The 25,802-nt window shown below is 44.0% G+C and overlaps 2 protein-coding genes across 4 annotated transcripts in view; one reads left to right on the forward strand and one right to left on the reverse strand.

Moving 5' to 3' along the window:
* rnf32 (ring finger protein 32) overlaps positions 1–5,294 on the forward strand; it is a 41,546-nt gene extending 36,252 nt beyond the window's left edge. For both annotated transcript variants that reach the window (XM_058059936.2, XM_078792250.1), the window contains exon 9: positions 3,481–5,294. The gene's annotated coding sequence lies outside the window, so the exon portion shown is untranslated. The remainder of the gene's footprint in view (positions 1–3,480) is intronic.
* lmbr1 (limb development membrane protein 1) lies at positions 64–25,526 on the reverse strand. 2 transcript variants are annotated; one of them, XM_058059934.2, is made up of 17 exons: positions 25,280–25,526; positions 23,997–24,069; positions 23,880–23,919; positions 21,985–22,124; positions 21,444–21,547; positions 14,049–14,175; positions 13,549–13,617; positions 12,924–12,988; positions 12,569–12,641; positions 9,381–9,470; positions 8,424–8,500; positions 8,187–8,264; positions 4,416–4,486; positions 4,087–4,177; positions 3,593–3,659; positions 1,802–1,963; positions 64–1,732 (listed from the first exon to the last, which is right to left on the reverse strand). In XM_058059934.2, the coding sequence occupies exons 1-17, from the start codon at positions 25,340–25,342 to the stop codon at positions 1,647–1,649; spliced, it is 1,476 nt and encodes a 491-aa protein (XP_057915917.1). In that variant the 5' UTR covers positions 25,343–25,526; the 3' UTR covers positions 64–1,646. The 2 variants fall into 2 exon arrangements, with proteins under 2 accessions (XP_057915917.1, XP_078648375.1); XM_078792249.1 differs by lacking the exon at positions 25,280–25,526 and adding an exon at positions 24,218–24,297.
* Between the last annotated feature and the right edge of the window lie 276 nt (positions 25,527–25,802).

Below are 25,802 nucleotides of genomic sequence, written 5' to 3' on the forward strand. Positions count from 1 at the left end.
CAACGTCTTGGAAAAGCATCTTTCTTGTGTTTATGCACAGATGATCACAAAGCTAAGTTTCTTTCTAACTTTTATTTGCAAACAGACATAAAAAAAAACACAAGAGACTGAGAAATAGTTTTAAAAAATACATTCACAAAACATGTACCCCAAAAAGTTGACATGCAGAGACTGAGCTGCTTCACAGCATCTGACTGATGTTTCATTAGAGGCTGAAGAGGGCCACAACTAACTTGCCCACTTTGTAGAAGAACCACTTGGAAATCACACAAGTACTCTGTCTATCTCTGCGGTTCCACTTTGTGGCAATTAGACATCGTTCCATGGACTCAATCTACGTGATAATCTAACTAATGTTTGGGTAAAGCTGCTCATTCAATATCAATCCATCCAGCCCTAACAGCAGATCTTTGGTCCTGCTCTGGTTTCCACAAAAGTCTAATGAGATTGATTTAAGAAGAGCAGTGCTGCATATTCCCATATTTCATGAAAAAGGAACAGTAACTACTGCATATAGAAATACTTCACCATATAAGAACACACCACATGATCAGCTGGCCTCTTTGCATGTTTCTATGACAACAGTCGCGTGCGAGCGTCACAGTGGAACTGTCTGGAAACCAAAACCACGCCACAAGGAAATGGCCTTAACGTTAACGCTCATCCTTTAAGGCATTTACGGTGCTTCTGCACAACCACGACTTCACAGTGGAGAAGATGAGCAAGTCATGCTGGTCCAAGCAGACCTTCTGAGATTGCTCACCTTTGGACTGAGGCCTTCACCACGAATATATATAAACACAATGCTTGTCTGCACTCACCAAAGACCTGACTGTCATATGTACACACAATATACAATATTTATACATCAATAGTGGGGTGGAAGCCAATTGTGAAGGTAAACTCCCATTTCAAATGTGGAGCACCTCAAAGTTGGAACTAATGACATCATCAGACTCAAAGCTTTTCAAGTGCACCTGCAAAGTTCTCACAGGTACGTCTTCCCGTGGCCAATTTGTTGGTTTCCCACTGACGTGTTCACTGCGGCTCGGTTTTCCTAGTTTTACCCAGGACTATGGTGAAGTGGAAAAGCAGTGGCGTAAACCTGAGGCCAGCCCGTCCAGTGTTGTACAGTGGGAGAGCGGCATAATCGTGACCATGTTGTTATATGAAACACATTGTGGAAGAAACCATTCCATAATACTAATAAAAGAGCATAAAGTACATTGTTAAAAAATTGCAGTACGGTTTGGTTTATTTTCTTCCCTTTCCCTAAATATACGTCTTCCTGGCTTCAATGACAAACCTGAAGTGCAGCGCTTGGTGGAAAGGTGACTAAAAAGAGGAACAGTGGTTGGTAGAAGCACAGCTGAGGGAGTGCGTGCTCCCAAGTCCACATCATGCTGACTGCAGCCCCCCTCACTCCTGTCTCCTCTTGGCTCCGTCCCAGCTTCCATCCGAGGTCCGGGGAATGGAATGTCACGTGGCAAAATGGCTCTCAGCCTCCATTTGCAGCACCCGCCAGACACCGCACGGCTTTATTAAGTTCTTCTCCGATCCCTTTCAGCTTTCAGCAGGCGGGCCGTCCTGTGGGCATCTCCCTTGGCTGTGCTCAGGTGTGCGTCTGTGTTGAGACATCCATCTTTTCATAGAGTTTTCTGATGCCCGTTGGCCGACAGCTTCCCAGATTCAGGATCCGTGGGAGTGTTGGACAGTTGTAGCTTATCCAGACCTGGCCGGGCCGAGATGAGACATTTGGTGAGACACAAAAGTGTTGGAGTGTGTTTGCCGTGTAGCTTACCTAAGGCCTTGAGGAGCTCTTCTCGCACGGCGGAGGTGAACTTCCTGACGAGACAGAGCGTGGTCACAACGGCAAAGAGAAGGTTGTATGAAAAGACGATGTAGAAGTTTCCCAGCCAGTTGAATCTCCCAAAATCTCCCAACAGATCAAACCTGGTGATTCCTGTGGACGGCGTGGACGCTTGTTAAAAAATACAGAAGTGATAAACCATGCTACAGCAACAAGTAGGCTGGAAGACTGGGAATGTTGGGAATGTTGGGACGTCATTCATGAGCCTCTGCAGTACTTTGAAATGGGCGAGTGGTTGGTGACTAAGCACTGCAGTCATGCAGGAGGACTCATCTCTCCACAAAGATGGTGTGGTTCTTCCTCTTTGACCCCGTTTCAACATTGTGATGGATCTGGACTCGTCCAATCACAAGGGGACACTGTACGCTCTACTCAAGGATGCTGTGGGTCATCGTCCCGATACAGAGATGAGAGTGAAGGAGTCATCCTGCCTCTCGTGTAACATCTTGTGGTCAAATGGATTGGCCAATCGATCCCGTGTCTGCAAAGATCTATTTACAGCCACAGTAAGCACTTGGAAGGCATCGAGGACCTTTAACAAAATTACCTGTGAAGATACGCTGGGCCGCGATGATGGCGGACCCCAGTCGATAGTGTGGTCAGCTTCTCATGGTTAGCGCCAATTGATGGCTCCTTGATTTTTATCCACGTGGGAATGTCTGATTGTGCAATAGATGAGCTTCAGCACGGGACAACACGTTGGTCAAGCTTTCATTGACCCGTGTCTCAAATGGAATACTTCCAGCAGTACAGTATGTACACTGTGTTCTTACTTCCAGAGGGTGTGTATTTTTATAGTGTAGGGCTGTCCCAAATGCATTCAAGTATCTGTCTGCGGCCCACGTTTGTGTCTCTTGCAATTTCCCCCCTTTGCATGTATGACATGGGCTCTTCATGAATTGATTGGCTGTGGAAGTTAATACATGCAAATCAGCTCTTATCATTGGATGGACAGTGTTTGTCAGTGTTGTGTTTTTGTATGTCACGTACAGAATAAATTATGAGTTAGGATGGATTTTGTTTCGCAGAGAACGCCAGATCAGCACGTGATTGTGCACGTGTGCGGTTTGGTGGGATATACAGTATGTATTACAGTATGTATTATTTGTGGTGATATGGAATCAATATCGGTATCACATTGGAAGTGAAAACGTTGTATGGGGACACCCCTAGCACGTCTGCACCAATGTGCCCCAATGGAGACGGCATGACCAATGCATGTTAACAGACAGAATGCGGTGTAACCAATGGTAAGCTAAGATAGCTGATGTTCCCCTACAGTCCAGATGGAAATAATAGCATTAGTGCTAAGTTGTAAGGTCAAGCAATTTTGTCTGTGCATGTTTCCCAAACAGACGCACAAAGACATCAAAATCCCCATTTGTATTTTTACTTTTTTTGCACTCAGTTATTCCTTTTCATCTATTCAGCGTCACAAAGCAGAACCTGTTGATAGTTAGTAAAGCTTCCAGTGAGTCACTGTATGTACACACACGTACACACACACACACACACACCATAGAGTGATGCTATTTGAACAGCTGTGCTCTGTACTCTGCATGTTTATTAGAGCCACTGTGATTTGACGCTGCTGCTCCTGTCATTTTTAGCTAACATCACTACGTTTGGCCAGAGTGGCGGCAGGGAGAGATGCGTCTTCCCGGTGCGGCGTGATGTCCAATTCAGCCCACGTAATGACGTTAGACTCGGAGCAGTACTCACCTAAAGTTCTGGACATGACGGGCAGGGCTGAACTCAGCACCAAAAGGGACACGCAGCATCCGATGATCTAGAAATGGAGGTTTGACTTAGTAAAGTGTACAAGTATGACGAGTGGACGGCCACACACGTTCACACAGCACTCCATGCTCACTTATTGTACAGTTGCTGCCTGTCAAGTTGCTCATTATCAGCTTCTCCAGAGCCAGTTAACAAGCTCCACCACTCCCAAACTCATTACCAAGTGAATAGGTACCACTGTGGGCCAAAAGGAGCTCACATCCTCCTTCTCCTCCTCCACCCCCCCTCCGCCTCCCGCCCTCTGATGTACAAGAAAAGAGCTTGCACTTTGCTGGTGTTTGCGCAGCCCACAAACAAATATTGGACAGCTCCACTAAAGCCATTGAGGGACAACATCAGGGGGTATTAGGAGGAAATAGATGAAACACCTTCACAACGTTCTCAGCACCCTTGCCCCCACTTCAGCCCATCTTTACCGTTGTCATGGTTGTGTCATCCTTCCTGGGAGTGAGCCCCTCAAAGAGGCGAAGGCTGTAGAAGCCCACCACAGAGGAAGCCATCAAATAACTGGTCAGCAAATCAGTCAAGGACCAAAACAAGAATGAAAGAAAGAAAGCCGCCTCGTGGAGTCGTCCTTCTCAGCCGCTGGGAGTCTTCACCTTTTCAGCGTTTCATAAAAGGTGACAACATGTCTTCCGGAAGGTGTGTGCCTCAGCTATGTCCTGAGTAAACAAAGCTGCCTCGACAATGTTGCTGTTGGCCGTGGAGCATGATGGGGGGGAGGTGGGGGTCACTGAAAGGATACAACATGAGGATGATCTCCAACACAGCTTGAGCCACGCCAAAGGTGGACAGAGTGCTCCCGATGCCATGCTCCTGCAAGGTGGAAGGAGAGCAGAGTTATTCAAAGACCCAAAATAAAGAACGCTACACAATTAGAGGGAAAGAATCCCCCCCCACTTGAGGAGCCAATCCAAGTGGCTCGGTGGTGAATGGAAGCGCATGAAAGAGTCTCCTGTTCCAATCACGGCCCGTCGTACAATATGTGAACAGGTGTTCCAACAAAAAACGCCACATTGATTTGAGTGAGGAGAGCGTGCATGCCAAAAACATCAAAACAACACAACAAATACGAGAGCAAACACACACACACCCACACATCCCGAGGTCTTTTGAAAGTGAATCAGGGAAAAGGCCGCACATAGCCGGCATGATAAATATTTGCTTTTCCAACATTCTTTGTCTTCTATTGTGTGCGACACTCACAAGTCCACAAGGAAGACGTGACCGCCAACGGCTCACTTTTCTTTGGAGACCTCAGCCAAGGAAGTCACGCAAAAAACTTCCACTTCGTTTGCGTGGAAGCAGGCTCGTCACCATCATTGATAAATCCATTAACCGCACCATAAATAAAACTTACGTCCATCATTTTGCCGGCTGGCCACCATAAATTGGTATGTGCATGTGTTTGTTGGCGCTAAAGCAAGTGTGTGATTCTGCCAGCACATATTGGAGTAATGGAAGGTCACAATGTCAATAAAAGGTTTCCTAAAATGTTTGGAAATACAAACACACACCGACTTCCACGTTGGAATATATTCCCACTGTGAGATGATTCTTTCTAATTACATTTGATATCTTTCCTCGCCACCTCCAGTGTCGTTATCTTGATTTGTTTGGTAAAGGAGCCAGAAGAGGGAGGAAGGGAGGGGGTGGTCTGGCAGGTTGTTTCATGCCTTTTTATGCAACTGTCATCCCTGGGAGCTTTCTGCAGAGCCATGCTGCAGTGCTCTCTGTCTTACACCGCCAATTAGCAGACGGTATGTGATGTCATTCATTAATGGGGGGGGGGGGTAGATGGTGGTGTTCGTGTGTGTGTGTGTGTGTGTGTGTGGCATATGCGCCAGCTTAGGACAGCAAACTTTCTCAGTTGACTCCTTTTCATTGCAGCAGCAGGAAGGGTGAAGCAGGGGCAGCTTTGGGGTTACAGGCCAGCACCTTGCTGGCTGTGCTTTGCAGTCTGAGCACAGAGCTAACTTGCTCTCATCCAGCAGAGCTTAACTGCTGAGTATACTTCTATTGTGTACTTGTGGTGATAGATGAGCAGGATGTGTGATTTAGGAATGGGAGCCATTCCAAAAGACACACTGTTTGCTCTGCATCATCATTCACTGGAGGAACCCCGGTGAAGATTTGTGTTATCTCTGCCGTAGTCCCAAGTGCTTCCCAAATTTATTACGACTGCAACAGTAAGACCTTCCTACACATCACTTTCTAATAGTTGACCATTAAATAACCATATGGCACCACTTTTTACATCATTCCCATTATATGACTGAACTAAGCGATTCATGATTTTTTAAATATTAATAGGATGGGAGAAGGTGATGCATAATCGGCCATGAGACATGAGCACATATTCTTTACAAAGACTGTGGGAGACAAAAGTTAAGCAAAAATTTGCTTCAAGTGTTGCACCACTGTGGAACAATGAGACGTGCTAAATAAGTTAGCAACACTGATCCCTCCTGCTGCATCTTCTTAGTCTCAGGCAGACCGGGTGCGAATGAGGCGTGTTAAAAGCAGAGTTATGATACCATACACTGTACACCGTTGAAAGGACCAACCATCAATTCTGCATAATGTTTGAATTGATTGTTATGCCTGAGTAAAGATGGATCATTGGTCACTTGAACTTGTGATGTCACAGTCAGCAACTTAGCCCTAAAGCTTGAGCTCACAGTCCACTAAGGAACTACCGTGTCAAGTGGTGGACTTTTATTAGTCCCTCTTAGTGCTTGTGCATCACGCTGTAAAACAAGCTGTCGCTTCGCTGTACGTTTTCCCCCATGCGCGGGTTTGCCCTCTTCATCGTGGCCATCATCATCGCGGTGTTGCAGCACTTCCATGCGGTGCTGCTCAGCATGCTTAGCAGGGAAGGCAAACATTGACAGGGCAAATCCATTGTGTCCTCCCCACTCAACATTTGACTTTCCCACAGTCTGTGCTGCTTCATGTCACGATGGACACTTTCTCTGCATCATTTTGTCCTCCCTCTTCCGCTTAGCAGGAGTTATCTGCATAGATGTGGTTCCAATTTCATAGCTGCACGCTGACATTTTTAATAAATAATGTTTTGTAGTTGAGTATGGCTGATTGTTGGTCAGACATCGCTCTCTCATGCTATGGCAAGTGTTCATTGGTTGACTCAGGCTTATTACTAGTGAAAAATATTGAAAGACAAGTCTTATGTAGTACATAAGACTGATATGGTAGTAACGTTGCGTTGAGGAGACATTACCTTGACTTGCACTGCATGGAGTTAGCCATGGATACACAGTGAAAAAAGCTATTCCCCTATTCCATGTGGAAGTGGTACATTTTTGCTTCTCCCTACTCTGTCAAAAACCCTTTATTAAGTTTAGAATACATAAATGGAAGGTTAACTAGTTAGCCCGGTAGCTTGCTGTGCTTAAAACAGTGGCTGCCTCTTGTGTCCCTAATGTGATGTAATGAACAATAGCAGCAGTGATAATCACTTCTGTGATAATCAGACAATGCCTTGTATTCAACCCACATTATGTTCAAGATATGATAAGGAACTTTTCCAACGCTTATGTGTGAGTTCATCATTTCTACCACTTATCTTCATGAGGGTCGCGGGGGTGCTGGAGCCTATCCCAGCTGTCTTCGGTCGAGAGGCCAGGTACACCCTGGACTGATCGCCAGCCAATCACAGGGCACATACAGACAAACAACCATTCCCACTCAACTAATGTGTGAGTTATGTCTCATAATTGATTTTCATGTCCACTATATGAGGTAATATGTGCGTATAGGTGATTATAGGGGTGTTATGTCATGTCTACGGGGCTCTAATCATGTTGAAACCCATATTTAGAAAGTCAAACAGGTTTTCTAAGAAAATATTCTGTTTATTAACATTGAATCATACTTTGCGTAAATACGTTTATCATGGTCGGGTGAGGGACCAATTAACCACGACCTGCATGTAGCATCAGTCTCGTTCTAAACCAATTAGTAGTGAAGAGGAACTGGATTTCTGTGCTGTAAAAACATCATAAAACTGAGGATGGAGCTGTCAGTGTGAAGTGAAAGAGGGCAGGAATAAGATACACGATGTAGCGTTGGCTGAGACAAGAATGCAACACACACACACACACACACACAGCTCTGTGAGTGTGGATGCATTGAGATAAGGGGAGTTTCAAACACATTGCATGTGAGCCTCAGCACGAGGGAGGAAGAGTGGCTCATTCAGCCATCGTGGACTTGAGTCGTGCCGCACGCTCCTTTTGCATCTGCTGTGACGGGACTTTCAATCAGCTTCCAAAACAAAAGCCAAGAGCACACAAGTTGGAGCCCTGATTAACATCTGCTCGGGCCTTTTATTCCAACCGTGCACCTGAGCATATCCGGAATTTGATTTATGTCTCTACAGGGAACATGGCAGGGCTGATAGTGCTTTACATTGTGTGTGTGTGTGTCAGAGAGAGAGAGCGAGAGAGAGTGTGTGTGGGGGGGTACAAACACATATGTTAGAGAGAGGGATTACCGTGGATCCTTTGGGCATGGCGGTCTCATCTACGAGAAGGTAGAGGATGTTGAGGACCACCAAAAGAACTGAGATCGTCTGTGGAGAGAGGAGAAGACTGTCGTTAAACAAAAGTATGGTACTGCTTCCATCCCACTTGATGGTGGCGTCCTAAACAGCTATTATACGACTATTATACGACAAGGTGGTTCCCACCCAGAGTAGTAACAGCTGCTATCTTAATGACAGCTCACCCACCGTTCCTGCCAACAGGATCAGCATCACCATGGGATACAACAGGTTCTTCTCCCAACCCGACGCTTGCTTTCTTCTCTCTGGAAAGTATGGCCACAGTATTAGGCACACCCACCCAATTCAAGACAAAAATAAACATTTAACGAGACATTTTTTCTATAGGATGTCATTAGCTTGTGCTGGTGTTGCATAACAAAGCTTTTTAAAAGGTCATAATGACAGAATTCCTTCATGTTACTCATCAGTGGATAATGAAGAAATTCAAGCTTCAGCCTGGAGCGTCACTGACAACACAAACATATCATATCATACTTGTGTGTAGCAAACACACTCTCCTCTCATCACAGCCACCCCCCTCAGCTATTTTCTTCAAAAATGAGCCTCTTTCTCTTTAATTAGCGGCAGTCATCATGATTACTTAATGGTGAGAAAGTCTCATAGATGGTGGATAAAAAGATGATGCTGGATGGATATACCGTGTGGTGTCATGTCATGTGTTTGCTCGTGGGCTCTGATGGACAGTGGCACGTGTAGTGATGTGTATGTGACGACCTGCTGCTCCCAGAATCCACTCAATTTCCAACCTTGTTAGTCCTCCTCTTCAAAGTGCAGCCGCCCTGCCTGCCCGACAAGTTTGCCAGCCGCACTTTATAAGCACCATCCTTCTAAATTAATGACATCACTAAAAGGCTCCCTACAACATAAAGTTAGCTTCTTGTCCAATATCCTAAGTGCCTATATGCCCCCCTCAACCCCCACCCTGCTCCCCAAAAGCCTCAGGCCTCATTTATAATACCCTAAAATGGATGGAAAATTATCAGCCACTTCTGGTCCGAGTCCAAATGAAGAAATAAAAGCAGACAGGCTGAAAGGGAATGTCTGTCAGCAATATGTCAAAAAGCTTCTGGCCGAGCATATTTAAATTCAATTCTTAAGACAAGACGTGATGCAGATACTTACCCAGTTTATTCCTCATATTTCGGATACTGTCAAGTTCCTTACTGAGCTGGTTGACCAGGCCTCCTCTGGGATAGGTGCACATGGATGATCCTGAAGAACAACAACATATCATGATACCATGTACATCTGACAGGACACTTTTCTTTACAATAAGGGTGTAACGGTACACATACAGTCGTATAGGTTGTTTTTGACCATTCTTCTTTACAAAACATCTCCAGTTGAGTCAGGTTTGATGGTTTCCGCTTTAAATCATAGTTGAACGATACAGAGTGACACCATCTGCACCAGGATGCTGTTGTGGGTCTTTGGAGGTGGTCTGTGGGTTGAGTTTGACTGTTCTCACCATCTTCCCCTCTGCTGAGCTGAGATTTTTCTTTGCTTTTTTTCGGCCACTAGAACTGTGCCTGTGGTCTCAAGTCTGTCCGTGACAAACATGCAAATATATATAAATAAAGAAAAATCACTTTTTTACACCACTGTGTACCTCAACCAGTCCAGGGTGTACCCCGCCTCTTGCCCAAAGTCAGCTGGGATAGGCTCCAGTATACCCCCAGGACCCAAATGAGAATAAGTGGCATGGAAAATGGATGTATGTATGTATATCTCCTTTTTAAAATTATTTTTTATATTGGATTTGATCATTTTTGTACAGGAGAATTACCTGCTGGCAGTTTTTTTATGTTAAATTTTATCATCATTAAAGCTGCTTTGTATTTTGTTCCCCGAGTGTACCCAAAATGAAGCGAACCGTGACCTCAAAACCTGGGAGCTTACCAAACTGTGACTATAAAAGGTACCATTACACCCCAAGATAACAGTGTATATTCTTTTCACCTTGTTGTAAGACAAAAAAGCCATCCTTTGGTGCTGGCTTAAATCAAAAGTAGTCCCAGCACAAAAGAAAATGTCCGGAAGATGCTCATCCCCGAGGGAACTAATGTGTTATTTGTGTGCTTCACAAATCATCCACGGCAGATGAATTGTTGATGTGACAGATATGATGTACGTAATAGCAAATAAATCACAAGAAGTAGAAGAAACAAAGGACAGTATCATGACTTGATTGAAGCAGTAATGGAGCCTTGGCAGCATGTCAACAGCAGTATCTGAAGTGACGTCACCGCTGACTGAAGTTAAATATATCCTGCCTTCTCTTCTTCTGGCAGACTGAGTTACAGCGAGGCAGAGATGCTGAGTGAGGCTTGTGGCAGCCAGCAAAGCCACATACCCTCTCTAACCTTCCTTACAATGACGTCACTGGCAAATATGCAAAAGAGCACGCTGAGACAACGGAGGCTCTGGCAAGGTCGTTGTGCCGCAGAGCATCTGGACACAAGTGCGGTTGTCTGCATGTCAGGGTCCTACAAGGACAACACCTTAGCAACACTACATTACGTCCATGCACCCCCATTTCCACATTGTACCTGTTGAACTCTGTTCAGACAGTGATGATGATGATGATGTTGAAGCCCGACCTGTTTGCTTGTCTCATCACCTCTATTCTGTAGTTTCACTGCAATTTCCCTGACTTTGTCGATTATTTCCAGGCTTTCTATTCAAGTCATCCTAGTTATTTATGCAGTGGAAGGTGCCAATAATTACATGCAAGATGTAAACATATATGTATGTATGTGCTGTGTGTTTGGATCTGTCATGGTTCGGCTCATTTTGAGTCTTTGTATTCTATTTCTGTTGAGCTGAAGGGCAAAGCTCTCAACTTCCTAACTTCACCTATGGTCATGAGCTTTGAGTAGCGACCGAAACGACAAGACCGCAGGTACAAGCAGCCAAAATGAGTTTTCTCCTTTTGGTGGCTGGGCTTCCCCTTAGAGATAAGATCACTGTCATGTGGGAGAAACTCAACTTTAGGGTCTCAGGGTCAGACTGTCTATCAACTGGCCTGGGAATGCCTTGGGGTCCACCAGGAGGAGTTGGACAAAGATGCCGGGGAGAGGGAGGTTGGGCGAAAGAAGATGGATGGATAGATTCTATTTCTACTATGAATTATGTTGGTTATCAAGAAGCAATTGCATTGCAGTCGTTGTGTCACGTATGTGTACATAGAATAATGGCGCTCCCTACCCACCACTTCCAGTCATGGCAAAAGAGCCATGCTTTAGGTGTGGGCTCAGGCACCATATGTGTACGTCAGATGGCTCAATACTTTGGAGTTTCCTCCTCAATAACCTTCATTATTCTTCAGCTAAATCGAATGCAGAGGACACCCGCCCTTCTTACAGCTTTAGACTTTTGGAGTAAAGTCAGTACTGTCTTTTGTGTGTCCATGAACTTTCCGTGAACTACAAGACGGCAAGAAAACCTCCACTGCTTTGAAGCTAGTGTGAGAGCATGTACACAATATGTACATAAACACCTTCAGCACTGACAATTCCCTGCTGAACTCGCACAGAAGATGACCACAGTTCTCCTTTGTGCCCTTGAATACATCAAAGAGCTGTAGGCATGATCAGCAAGAGATTGCAATTATTCTGTCATTTAGCTGAAAGCGTGGAAGTGTGGAATGAGGCGCTCAGGTGACGCTCTATGGAGGAGGCCGGCGTAGTATTTAAAAACATGCGCTATCAGGGCCTGATCTGCCTTACCTCCCTGGTGTGAAAAGACTCTCGTCCTCTTCATTTGTACACTTGGTTGCATGCTTGACTTAATATTAAAGTCAGTTTTGGAACGTGGCCCAAATACTTCCTGCTTCTTGACATTATTTTGTGTTAACAAGGAATTTGCAAAGGGGGGGGGCATGAAAAGGAAATGCAGGCTAGGGGTAAAAACTTCCTCAGACTTCTGCTTGATAGCAAAGTCAAAGAGGGCAGAGGAGCGGACACGCCTTCTTTTAATTTCTGTGTGAAAAAGTCAATCGGTGACTGCAGACATGAGCCAAACGTTCTTGTCAAAGATTCATTTCCATACCATTAGCCATTCTAGCCTGACATTAAATGCATCGTTTTACCAGTGCAGAGAGCGTCTTTAAGGGAATGTTTCATCAAAATCTTTGCAAACATAAAGCAGTCTTGCCATGGAGGGACAGAGATGTCCATGTCAAGTGTGTGTGTGAGTGTGAGTGTGTGTGTGTCTGCTAATTGATTCCAGTGTAGCTCCATCACACCCAATAGGGCCGTCAGACCCCACCCCTCCCTTTTAATGTGCCAACACGTCTCCTACAGACATACCGTTTAATCTCCTCTGAAGGGCTTCCTCTTGCAAATGGATGCAGTAAATCTGCTCATCCAGGTCCTCCAGGATCTGAAGAGGACATGAAATGGGTTATAATTAGGCCCAAAGTGGGACTGGAGAGATGGCAGATGGGAGGATGAGTTGGTGACGTATTTGTAGTCCTCTGCTGGATGCATGAAGACCTGAGACCGACAGCTTTCAGACTCTCTCCTCACTCTTTTAAATTTCTCCTTCAATTGGGCAATAATTTTTGAAGTAACCAGTATACTTTCATTTTTGGCTTCTTCAGAGGTGATATTTTTCCCACAAATGGTATGACATTGATACCCATAGTGCTGACAAACGGCTTACCGTTGGCTTCACGAGCAACTGGCCCATGACAGTGAACATCCTTGACAATCCCACAGGAGTGCACACTATGTAGGAGACAAATAACACTTTAGACAAATTGACACCACTCAGCACCAACACAGTCAGTTTACATTCCATTGTTGGCCCACAGTGCCTCCTAAACACGAGGGGGCCATCTTGATCATTTCAGCTACATGGGTAGAGAATGACAATGCTACTTTATATACAAATAGCTGTCAAAAGCTCTTATGTGTGGTTGTTAAAGCCTGAAAGTGTGTAAATGACATCTGCTGTGGTTTGTGTGGTTATGGTGATACTCACTGAAGAAAAAAAAATCACCATGGTGATGGCTTGCTTTACTTCAAAACAAACTTTCCACTACACAGAATTATTGCTAAATGATGGAATACATGCCAATGATGACGTGTGAATTGTTGTTGACTAATTACCAACCGGTAGATTTATCCATACACTTACAAAATATTGACTTATTTCGGCGTATGTAGCTTCAGTGTATCTCCTTGTCGGTGTACACACACTTAAAAGTCCTGAATTCCACCCAGTTCATGCAATTCTGATATTTAGTGTGTGCTTCAACTAGATATAATGTAAGTAAAAAGCTTACTAAGTAACAGCAGTCCTCCCATCAGAGATATGCAGGAGTACAAATACGGTAGGTAGAACTCCCAGAGGTCTGCAATGACAAATTCTTATTCTTATTCATATACAATCATAGAAAAAATGAATGAAAGTTACCTTTATTGGACAAATATAATGATGACATCAAAAATTGCTATTTTTTGGCAGTACAATGCTATAGCTATTAATGTAAGAACTTAATTGGTTTTGGTTATTATCAAGAAAATCACAGAAGTTGGTAGATATCAGCTCTTAAATGAAATGTAAGCAATTTTTCTTATCATCATTATATCTGTCCAAGCAAAGACAAGGCATTAAAATGAATCAATGGTGTAAACCCACCTCTTTAAAGTGGCTTTAATGGTGAATATTTCCATTTTATTACATGTTTAGTTGTTGTTTCGATGCTGTATTTTGATGTATTGTAGCACCCCTACATTCTGTATAGGTTGGTCCCAGTAAATTGAGTCCAAAGAGAGAACGTACCGTAGAGCGACTCCATGCTGGCAGCATCATTGTCAATGAGCGCTGATGCCACCCACACGATACCCAGGATGAGCAGAGCCAGCAAGAAGAGCATCACAAAGGTCTCCAGAATGCGCGCCTTAATGCCCTGGTAGACAATTTAAAAAAATCAGTATGATGGAGAGTATTTGCAAAGTCTCGCCACAGATCATAAAAGCTCCCATCAGATGTCATGTTTTCATTTGCCTTGACGTGCCTCTTCCTCTCATCCAGCCACACGTTCTCAGCACACAAACATGACATAAACGCTCCCACGGATGCCTGCGTAAAACAGCTCTTTTATACACACATATTGCGCTCTATAAAGCAGCTCTAAGGGCCGCTGGCAGAGGTGAAATGAAAAAAGAAGGGGGGCATGAAAGCCGGGTGGGTCAGCTACTGTCTTCGATCAAGAGCAGGCCTCCCATCTGGGGCCGATTAGGAGCACCTCGAGCACCGCTGTATCCTGGGTCGCGCAGACGAGAGGCTTTTGGGGTAATTTGGGTTTTCCGGGTCACAAACTGCTGAGTGGTTAATAAAGTGGCCCTCTACCTGTTCACGCAGCTTCCATTCCCCCCACTGCTGGAGAGCCAGGCTGTCTAGCACGGCGAGATGGATAGGCGCTGGTGTAGACATGCCAACTAGGCGGCCAGGCGCACGCTAACAGGGGCGCTCTGCATAAATTGGCTGCACATGAGCAATTTGTTAGCAGCTAACAGAGATGGCAGGGCGGGCGCTGTTCAGCGTTGGCCAACAGGTACGCAAAGGGGGTCTCCCTTTGAAAGTTGCCCCCGCTAATCATGAGCTCTCCTTTACAGAGTGCAAATGGTTTAAATTGTGCAAACTCAATCAGACAGTCTGTTTTTCTTCTTAAATTCATGGAAATCACCTGCACCCTCCACAATGCGGACTGCAGACCTCCAACCAAGGCTAAACAATCAAACGGTGCACACCTACATAAACACACACTCCTGCAAACAGTAGTGACTTGCCGGTGCTAGGATTTGTCATTTCACAGTTTGGATAAGCCTCTCACCTCGGCTCTGCTTTGACAGTGAAAGCCTCAGTGAGAGTCGAATTTTCTAGAGCCAGCAGCAAGGATGACGGGCAGGTTCTGGAGTGCCCCAGTGTGGCTAAGCTGGACACTGCACTCTCTTGACAGGCAACGTTAGAGTGGTGACGAGGGAAGTGGGCCGTTTGAGACCTAAGCAGGCATGAAATTAGCCTGAAGACATTTTATGGATTTAAATAAGCATAACAACTCAGGAAACCACTGGCAGCGTCCATGCAGATCAACACACACAGAGCTGACACAAGAGATGAACTTGGCCTTGTGCTGATTTGCGCAACCAAGCGCCTCACAGGGCGGAGTGCAGTGTGAATGCAAAAGGAGGACATGGAGAGCGACTGGCGGAGGAAAGGAGTCGGCGTCTGAGCGCATCTGTCTCCCAGGAGAGGATCGAGGAGAGGTGAGAGAGAGGAATGCTTTCAGGGACCGCAACTGCGTCCCACACGCGCTCTCTTAAGGATGCACCAGGACAGGAAGGAGCCACAGGGAGACCGGCGTCCGCTCAAGCGCACCGCTCCACCTTAAGAGAGCTGGCCATGCCATGCTGAAGGTGTATTCCCTTTAGATAGGCCTCTCAATCATTTATAAGCCTCAAAACATTAGCCATTCACATCATTTAGGGCAAAGGCAATGCTTGTCTATGTTACTATCAGCCCTATGTTTAAGCTCCAAGTAGCTTCTTTTATTCTCATTAGCGACTCAACTCTGTGCTTTTCTTCTCTCCAGAAAGAAAGTATGCTTTATAAATAGGTAGGTCCGATGAAGACATCACCCATCAAAAGAAAACTGTCAAGCGGTGAAAGCTGGCAGCAGAAAGAGAATAAAAAAAGAAAAGGAAGTTTCTATTCTTGCCAGTCTAATTGTGTAGCTGGGGCTAAATATAGCAGCTCTGAAATATTCAGCATCCCCCGATCCTCGCAGTGACATCGAGCGAGGGGCTGGTTAGCAGCCGCTCCGCTTGTACACCAGCGGAACAACTTCCAAGAAAAGTGTGTATGGATCAGAGCGACCACAAAGTGAAAATTGGATAACAGAAGCATGATCTTCTGACGTGGACAAGACACTACATGTCACTGCTGTCCACACAACAGAAGACAGTTTAGCTTCCAAATTGCTGCCATCAATCCTCATCGGGTCAGCAGGAGGAGATCATCCCACGGACCGTCCTTCTGCTGGCTGTCAGAGGCGTGTGGAACAAGGGGCAAGAGTGTAAGTGAGGGAGGGGGGGGGGGGGGGGCTAAAGACATGCCAGATGCCTGAGGACCTTATTAGCGCATCGTTCAAGCTGAGGGCCGCGCTACAATGACCGTGTGGGAGACGCAAAGCAGAGGACACGGATGCTAGCCTGTAAAAAGCCGTGCAATGGACTTCTAAAGCCTCTTAATAAGACTTCTCAAAAACCACGCCAGCGCATGGAAAATGATCGGCACCACGTCGTATTGTTCAAACATGACCGCTGAAAACACGTCCAGCCAAAGTGACCGCATCTTGTTCTGATTACAAGTAGCTGTAAGGGCGAGAAGCCTGAGAGAACCAACATCCATGATTCTTTTCATCAACTAACATGAAGACGCACCTCTTCATCAATCAATCAATCAATCAATCACGAGAGCCATTAGTTGCTTCACTGCACCAAGCAAAGTCCATATAGACATGCTGGCATGACCACCTCTGACCTCACCAACGGACTCAAAGAAGAGTGGAAGCTGGAAAGACTCACTTCCTGTTTGTGTCCTTCCAGTGTTGCATTCAGTTGGCGCGTATAATCAATGACATCTTGATTTAAAGCAGCCACAGGACGCTCCAGCAAAACTCATTCGAGGAGGACAGAAAAAAACCTGAGCAACTTGCTTGTTCTTTTTTTCCTTTTTTACAATTCCAAGCTCAAGCTAATATGTTACCATGGCAACCAACATTGTAACGGACAGCTTTAGGGAGACATTGTGACCTTAAAGAAAGGTATGTAAACACCACTTTATATTCCCGGCCGGCCCTGCCGATAGAAGGCCTGGGAAAAATGTCTGCATGTTCAGGAGATTTGAAATAAATATCCAGGCCCCCATTGTGGAGCGCCAACAAAGACCAGTATCTTAGTAACACCACGCCAGACGTTTTCTTGCCCCCGCCCCTCCCTCCACAATAAACACACTCCTCATCATCGGCGGGTTAAGGCTTAGGATGAGATTGATGAGGAGTTTCTTTAACTGCCAGATGAAACCTGCTGGCCCTTTGCTGGGTCAGTCAAGGGGTCACGCTCGTTCCAACGGCTTTTACCATCAAACACATTTCCACACCGCGCTCAAGCACTTTCTCACTGCACGCTTATCAAGCCACTCCAATAATATCAGCACTATTCCCTTCCCGTCTCTTCAGACCCTCACTATCGTAACACTTTCACTTGCAAAGTCCTCTGACGCTGCCATCTTGTTTGCGGTCCTTTTGTAAATTGTACAAGCTTCGGGTCATTTGACTTTCGAGGTTCCGCTGTACTCATCACGAGAGAGAGGTAACCACAAAGAAGGTTTGCGCACATGTGCAGGCTAGCAGCTTGTTTTTAGTAAATATAGCTTGAAGATATCCCACTCATCACATCGGGTAATTAGAGCTTTTATTAATTCTATGATGATACGTAGAAATAATTTCAGCCAAGTCAAAACATGCGGCGGTTATGATAATGCCAGTGGTGCTTGAAAACATAAAAACATAAGACGCAGTGGGGCAAATGTTATTTTAACAAAATGATCCTGAACTGAAGAATGACCTTTAAAGCTCTTCTGCGAGCATTTGAGCACCCGGCAGTAAAAGCGGGAGACATTTTACAGCAGCAAATAAACCTCGGATCATAACATCAAGTCACACTGATACATCCACAATTTGGACAATTTGTAACACGATGAATCACTCCAGAGAACGAGGTGAACAGTTAAAGTTTAAAAAAACACTCCACGTTTCCATCTTTGTCCCGTCTCGTGGCGTCTTTTAGTGCGTCGTCAAAGGTAAACGCGGCCACATGAAAAGGCTGACTCGCGACATTAGCCGTTAAATCCATCATTGGCTTCATTTCCGCAGTCAGAGGGAGCTCCCTGTGCACAAGCTTCAAATGCCACATAAAACCTTACGACATTGCGCTCTCATAGCATTATTGGCATGGAGGCGTAATATGGCTGTATAACAAAATCAAACTTATTTGCTGTTAGCCGCATGATTGACTGGCCTTTTTGCTAAATGGGGAGGGTGGCCTCTACCCCTTCCTTAGCAAGCATGCATGCCATACATACACATATACAGACATACTAAGCATTTCCCCTGCCCACATGTCCCAAAAAAGGCCAAGTTAATTTGAATTTCAACAAATGATAAAATAATATAGTGCCGGCCGACAGTGCTTATTCTGAAAAAAATGAAAGTATACATGTCCAGTGGCGTGGAAAAGTGATTACCCTCTCAAGCGAAGAACTGGTTGGGCCACCCTTAGCAGCAACAACTGCTTTGATTAGGCCACTCCAAAGTCTTCATTTGGTTTTTCTTCAGCCATTCAGAGGTGGAATTGCTGGTGTGTTTTGGATCATTGTCCTGCTGCAGAACCCAGGTTGGTTTCAGCTTGAGGTCACAAACAGATGTCCGAACATTCCCCTTCAGGATTTTTTGGGAGACAGCAGAATTCATGGTTCCAAGTCTTCCCGAGCCTGAAGCAGCAAAACAGCTTCAGGCCATCACACTACCACCAGCATATTTTCCTGGTATGATTTATTTGTATGATGTTCTTTTTCTGAAATGTGGCGTTACTTTTTTTCCAGATGTAACAGGACACACACCTTCCAAAAGGTTCATACTCTCATTAAAACCACACAGTATTTCCCCAAAGGTCTTGGAGATCATCAAGATGTTTTCTGGCAAATTGAGACAAGCCTTAATGTTCTTTTTGTTCAGCAGTGTTTTTGGTCTTGGAACTCTGCCATGCAGGCCATTTTTGCCCAGTGTCTTTGTTATGGTGGAGTCATGAACACTGACCTTAGCTGAGGCAAGTGAGGCCTGCAGTTCTTTGGATGCTGTTGTGGAGTCTTTTGTGACCCCTTGGATGAGTTATTGCTGCGCTCTTGGGGTAATTGTGGCTGGCCGACCACTCCTGGGAAGGTTCAATATTTGTGGATGATGGCTCGAACTGTGGTTTGCGCAAATCCCAAAGCTTTACAACTTTTTCCATACTGACAGATCTCAATTAATCTCAGTTATGTCTTAATGGAAAGGCAATCACTTTTTCATGGCTGTGTTTTGATTAATCTGGTTACAAAAAACGTTACTTTTTTATGTCATGAGCAATTTAAGCATACGTCACATAGTAAAGGTCTATACGTTGTTATTTTCTCAAAATGATTAAATAGATGTGGCCGCACGGTGGGTTAGCATGTTGGCCATACAGTCAGGAGATTGGGAAGACCTGGGTTCTCCGCGTGTCGCATTTGCTTGTTCTCTCCATGCATGCGTGGGTTTTCTCCGGGTACTCCGGTTTCCTCCCACATTCCAAAAACATGCTCGGTTAATTGGCGACTCCAAATTGTCCATAGGTATGAATGTGAGCGTGAATAGTTGTTTGTCTATATGTGCCCTGTGATTGGCTGGCTACCAGTCCAGGGTGTACCCCACCTCTCGCCCTTGTATAGCACATTTCCTCCTCCTAGGCACTCAAAGCGCTTTGACTGTTAACACATTTACCTATTCATGACACAACATCAGGAGCAACTGGAGGTTCAGTATCTTGCCCAATGATATTTCGACATGATCACATTACATGACATGTCATTTCTGTCCCTACAGGGTCATGTTTTCCAATTCATCACCTGCTCTCTGTATTGCTTTTTTGGCATTTTTTTTTTTTTATTGGTCCGCGTTATGTTCTAAAACTAAATATTAAAGGCAACAGCAAAAAAAGAAATATCAGAAATACTTTTACAAGAAATCAGGTCAAAATATTTTAAAAAGTTGTGATCTAAGGAGAGAAAAAATTGCAATGTTATGAAAATAATGTAATAGTATGAGGAAAAAAACGGTATTTTAGTAGCATAAAGTTAAAATATTAAATAAAACATAATTTGTTGTTTTATTATGAGAAAAAAAACTAGTACAGTTTAGTTGTTGAAAATTAGGTTGCAGGAAAAATGTAATTTAATGAGAATAAAGTCAAACTACTATGGAAATAAAGTCCTAATAAGGAGAGGAAAATTTACAAGAAGAAATAGTTGGGGTTGGGCGTGGCAGGTGGGGGTCAGACATAAGGTAAAAAAGGCTGTAATTTTAGGAGAATAAAGTCAAAATATTAAGAGAAAAAGGTTGTATTCTACCAAGAAAACTAAACTATTATGAAGAAAAATATAACATACAGTTGAAATATTAAAGGAAAAAATACTATTATTAATTTAATTAATTATTAATAGTATTTTTTTGAAAATTTGTTTGGGGCAAAGGTTTAAGTCATGTTATACTACACCACAAAGCTAAGACATAGCATTTTTTAAAATTATGCTTACAAAATATCAAAAGTGGCCCTCACAATCTTCCATATATCAGTATGTGGCCCTCGCTGGAATAAGTTTGGACACCCCTGGTTTATACATCCATTAAAACACATATTGTGTAGTTCAACATTGAACAGAGCTGGCCTTATAATGGAAGATTGGTGGAAAGAACGAGAAAGGAGGCAGAACAAAAAGGCAATGAGGCCCTCCCTGGCTTCCCAGCCTCCACTGGAGAAATCAGGCCTAAACAAATTAGTGTGGGGAGGAACAAAAAGAGCAACTACAGTACGGAGACATTTTATGTGCTTTTTGCCAGGGCGACATAAAGCAGGGCTGTTTCAAACTGTGACACAGGATAGAGGTGTATTAAAAGTAAATCTTCTATTGTGCTGTCATGTCGCTAACGCTTTATGGACGTTTGGAACACGAGCCCCCAGCCTCACTCTTTTTTTTTTTTTGAGGCTGTTTGTGGCGGTGGTGGGGAGTGTAATCAATTAAACGAGGAAGTTCGCCGAGCCTTACAACTCGATTATTAGCCTGTCCTTTTGAAGTTTTATTTTGGGGGGGGCGACAAGGAATCAGGCTTTAAATCAGCAGTGTTGAAGCGTTTGCAGCCTATGGCCTTATTGGAAGGCCTTGTCAGGACGTGGCGCTGGGTGAAGACCAGATTCAGACTTTCATGCTTAATGAGCGTTGTGTGCTGGCGCTTATGGTCAGTGGCGTGAGTCAGCTAGAGGGCAACGACCAGGCACCTGCTGCCACAAGCAACATGTTTAAAATGTTGAAAATGTCTACCTTTTTAGATCCGGCAAATCCCTCGGACTCCAAGAAGAAATAGGCAAAGGGCATCAGGACAAAGAGGCAAAGGTTGGAGAAGAGGGACACCAGATTCCACAGACCTGGATAAAATACAGTTTTGGCTCAATGATTACCAAATCTAATGAAAAATGAACATTATCAGGCAGGGCCTCCACTGTGACTGAAGGCTGGTATGATTGCAATGTGATGGACTCTAACGCCCTCTGGTGGTAAATTAACACAGCAACACACTGTTGCTTTGGCTTTGCTCTATTCGTGCTGCATTCATGAACGCTGGGAAGTTGAGGAAAAATCACACTTCAAGTTGGTTTCTTGCAGTGGAAAATGTTACAACAAATATGTCTAGACTATTTTTTTGTGGAAATAAATCATTTGACTCTCATGCCAACACAGTATCATGTTCAAAAGGTTCATTTAATAAACTTTGGAAGAAAATCTAATAAGTTCCGATCTAAAATGACAGTGAATCACAGGGAAGACCAAAAACATGTAAATCAGAGCTGCAAGATGGACTGACCGTGAATGAGTGAGCCATTGAGCCACTGGATGTAGTAGCTTTTCGGAAAGGACAGGAGAATCTCATTGCTAATGATTGAGAAGGGCAGCAGGAAGACGGCGCCACCTGAGACGGCGAGGGTGAAGGTGCACAAGTATAACCTGCAAAGGAAACACACATAGATGCAGGAAACTACTGTAGATGTGACATGGACAAACAAGGACTCAATAAGCTTGCACTAAGTTTCTTTCCACTTGGGGGCAGTAGAGACCAATGTCAACATTAACATACTCTAATTCAAACTTGCTTATCACTTCTTGAGTTCGGTGTTTCTGATATTTTCCGGCTATTACGTTGGTTGGAAAACCAGGTTAATGTTCCAGCTATTTTGACAAAATAATAAAGAGGTGAGCTATTTGTGTCAAAGCACACTCAAACAGTGTGCTCATTGCCTTTAGGCTATTTTGTGCTTGTTTGTCATCAAATAAAGACATCATGTCTGAATTGTAGAGTTATGAAAATACTAAGAGTTGAAGCAAATATATTTGGGGAGCGACTCAAGTGCGGAAAGCAAAGATGTCAAGTGACATTTAAAAAAAGTAAATTAGCACGTACGCCACAAAAGGTGACAGTCACTTCCTTATGGCATCTTATGGCAAATCTTTGATTTAATGCTGACACAATGTTCATTACTAGTATTAACTTTTTCTTGTTGTATGTTGTAATGTCTTTAATAATTGGACTTTTATTATTCTTACATTAGGGGCTGGACAGCGGCGAGAGGTTAGCACAGCTAGGAGACCCAAGTTTGATTCCACCCTCGAGCATCTCTGTGTGGAGTTTGCATGTTCTCCTCGTGCATGTGTGGGTTTTCTCCGGGGACTCCGGTTTCCCCCCACATTCCAAAAACATCTTAATTGGCGACTCCAAATTGTCCATAGTTTGGTTGTCTATATGTGCCCTGTGATTGGCTAGCAACCAGTCCAGGGTGTACCCCGCCTCTCGCCCAAAGACAGCTGGGATAGGCTCCAGCATGTCCATGACTCCCATGGACCAGCAGTAGAAAATGACTGACTATTCTTACATTACACAGTCATGAGATCGGGAGGGGGCTGCACAGCGGCCGAGTGGTTAGCACGCAGGCCCCACAGCTAGGGGGCCACGGCCATCTCTGTGTGGAGTTTTCATGTTCTCCCCGTGCATGCATTGGTTTTCTCCGGGGACGCCGGCTTCCTCCCACATTCCAAAACATGCATGTTAGATTATTTGGCAACAGGAAGGAAGAAGTGAGAGAGCGTGGAGGAGTGTAGCGTGCAGAGGTTTAACACATTGGGGTTCATGGTGTTATATGTATAAATAATTTGTTATTATGATGTAAAACAGCCTTTTTATGTTGTTTATAGTTGTTTTGATATAAGCTGTCACAAAAGCAAAAAATATTTGTGTCAAAGTGAAAGTTATGCTTCAAATGTATCTTTTCACATCTTTTCTCCCTTTTCTAGTCAGGAAGTGACATCTTCCTGAAATGCACCTATGTTCTACTGCTGATTACTAAAGGTAAAAATAAACTTCTTTCTCCAGATGAAAGACAGGAGTCTAATCTTCCTTTGGGAAGGTTCCATGTTTATATATTCAAAAATGTAGAAAATGGCCAGTACTGAAGGGGTTGTCTTTTGAAAATATTTAAACTCTATTGCTCTCTATTGCTATATTGCTCTTTTTTCCAGCATTTTTGTTAATCATATTTTCTGAATGTGCTGAGGTCTAATAAAAAAACATCAAAAATGGTACACAGGCCACACGTTGGTCTCCCCTGCTGTAATTGATGTGTTCAAACATTAAGAGCTCAGTCCGCACAGTCAGTGAACTGGTTAGTAAAATAAAAGTCCTCTTCATCTTTCAACAAATAAACTCACGATATTCTGTTGACAACGGCATCTTCATCCTCATGGTCATCTGTGAAGTAGATCACATAAAGCATGCTCAGTGTCAACAAATGCAGACTGGAACAACTGTCTTGATGTTGTACTAACCCGTCTTCCTCTTGTATCTGGTGATGATGAAGTAGGAGACAATGTAGAGTACAGCAAACAGGAGGAAGCAAATCTGAAATGAGTAGAAATGAGTCAAAAGAAGCCTTTTCCTTATGAAGGCTACAGAGAAGTGAGTGCAATTTATATCTTCAAATCAACATGTACATGTTTTATGACACTAATTCAGCCAAAGCTTGTCACATACACATAACAGGGCTCACAAGGTGTTTGTAGCTTCTAAATATGCTTCCAGTTAGATCCCATTCCACATTCCGCCCTCCTACTGTGACAGCGACCGGGATGGCACTAATGTTAGATGTTGCCACTTAAGCACTTGGCACCGTGTCAGTGTCGCTCAAGTGATCACACACCGAGCCTCTTGGTATCACGGCATGACTCAGCCTGTCCTAAGTCACCGCAAGTCCTGCTGCTGCTCAATGGAAGCAATCAGGTGCTCACAGCTGATAAAGCACAAACATGAGACACAACACTGTGGGAGGAGATAACGGCAACGCTCGCCTCTCCCCTCCAAACCCTCCTCATATGAGCACTCATAGATCAGCACCATCCAATGACAAATAATACATGTGCAGGTGTATAGTATACGTATTGCGATGGTTGACACTGAGGGACAGTATTTCACAGCTCAATGGGACATGACGTCGAGACAAAAATGCAATTACTGTCCACACCGAGTAATTACATTCTTTGTCAAGTAGTTGCGATTGTGAGCATATTTTTGATGTATAAACAGGTGTTTAATAATATGATATATTGTCCATACGATGTAATGAGTATATAAAAGATCTATTTTTGTTCAGCAGACTGGTGACACATTATCCCACTTCAACCTGATTACTGGCACTAATCTAATTTTATGGTTTCAGTGTCAACATGGAGCCCTGAGGACACCACGTCATGTTTACTAGCAACAAAACAACCCACAAAATGAACACTATGTATTTGTCCATAACGATTAAAGTGACAGGTCATACATCATATCTGGTCAACAAATATGGCGTTATTAATACGTTTCAAATTGCTGTTTCTGTGGCTGTGTACTTTACACGCCTCTGTTGGCATTTAAGCCACGGTTGTTTCATTTAAAATGACAGTAATATTCAATTAGTAGTGACCGTACGCTCACGTGTGGACAAAATTGATGTTGTGAGATACGTGGACCACAAAGTCAGCTTTGACAGCTCCAGCTAACTAGCATTAGCCACCGACTATTAGAGGACGTCGTTAGCCGCCTAGCATCCACTAGCCGCTCTTTTACTTACAATGTACTCCCTCACTTGGCTGTGGAAATTCTGCTCTCTGATAGTCACATCGTCTGCTTCCATTCTTCATATTGCTCATTCCAGAGAGTTACAAACTCCACTACATGGCAGCTCAAACTATCCCCTTTCTCAGTGACTTCCGTCTTTCTTCCTCTCTTCCTTGACGACAACACAAAAAAGACACTTATCGCCGGATGAACAAGCCCGCTTTCTTCGAGATAGAAAAAAGACAAAATAATAGACGTCATCAATACGCGCCGCTTATCTGTGCTCGCCGGAAGTACTGTTGCCAGACGTCCAATAAGTACGTACGACGACCTCACCTTCAATACGATCAATCATTCAAAGAAATCCAATAATATATAATATTTTTTAAATTATCCATGATAATAACACGACTATTAGAAAACACAATTAGTATACACTCTGCACTGCCCCCGATTGTGTGTATTGTATCACGTGCCGTTTTACAGCCAGGTCGAGAAGCTGGTCTGACAGAGATTTGTTTTTCCGTCAATGTTTG

The sequence above is a fragment of the Doryrhamphus excisus genome, linkage group LG7, assembly GCF_037039965.1.
Source record: "Doryrhamphus excisus strain RoL-2023G ecotype Guam linkage group LG7, RoL_Dexc_Guam_v1.1, whole genome shotgun sequence".
NCBI classification, from domain to species: Eukaryota; Metazoa; Chordata; class Actinopteri; order Syngnathiformes; family Syngnathidae; genus Doryrhamphus; species Doryrhamphus excisus.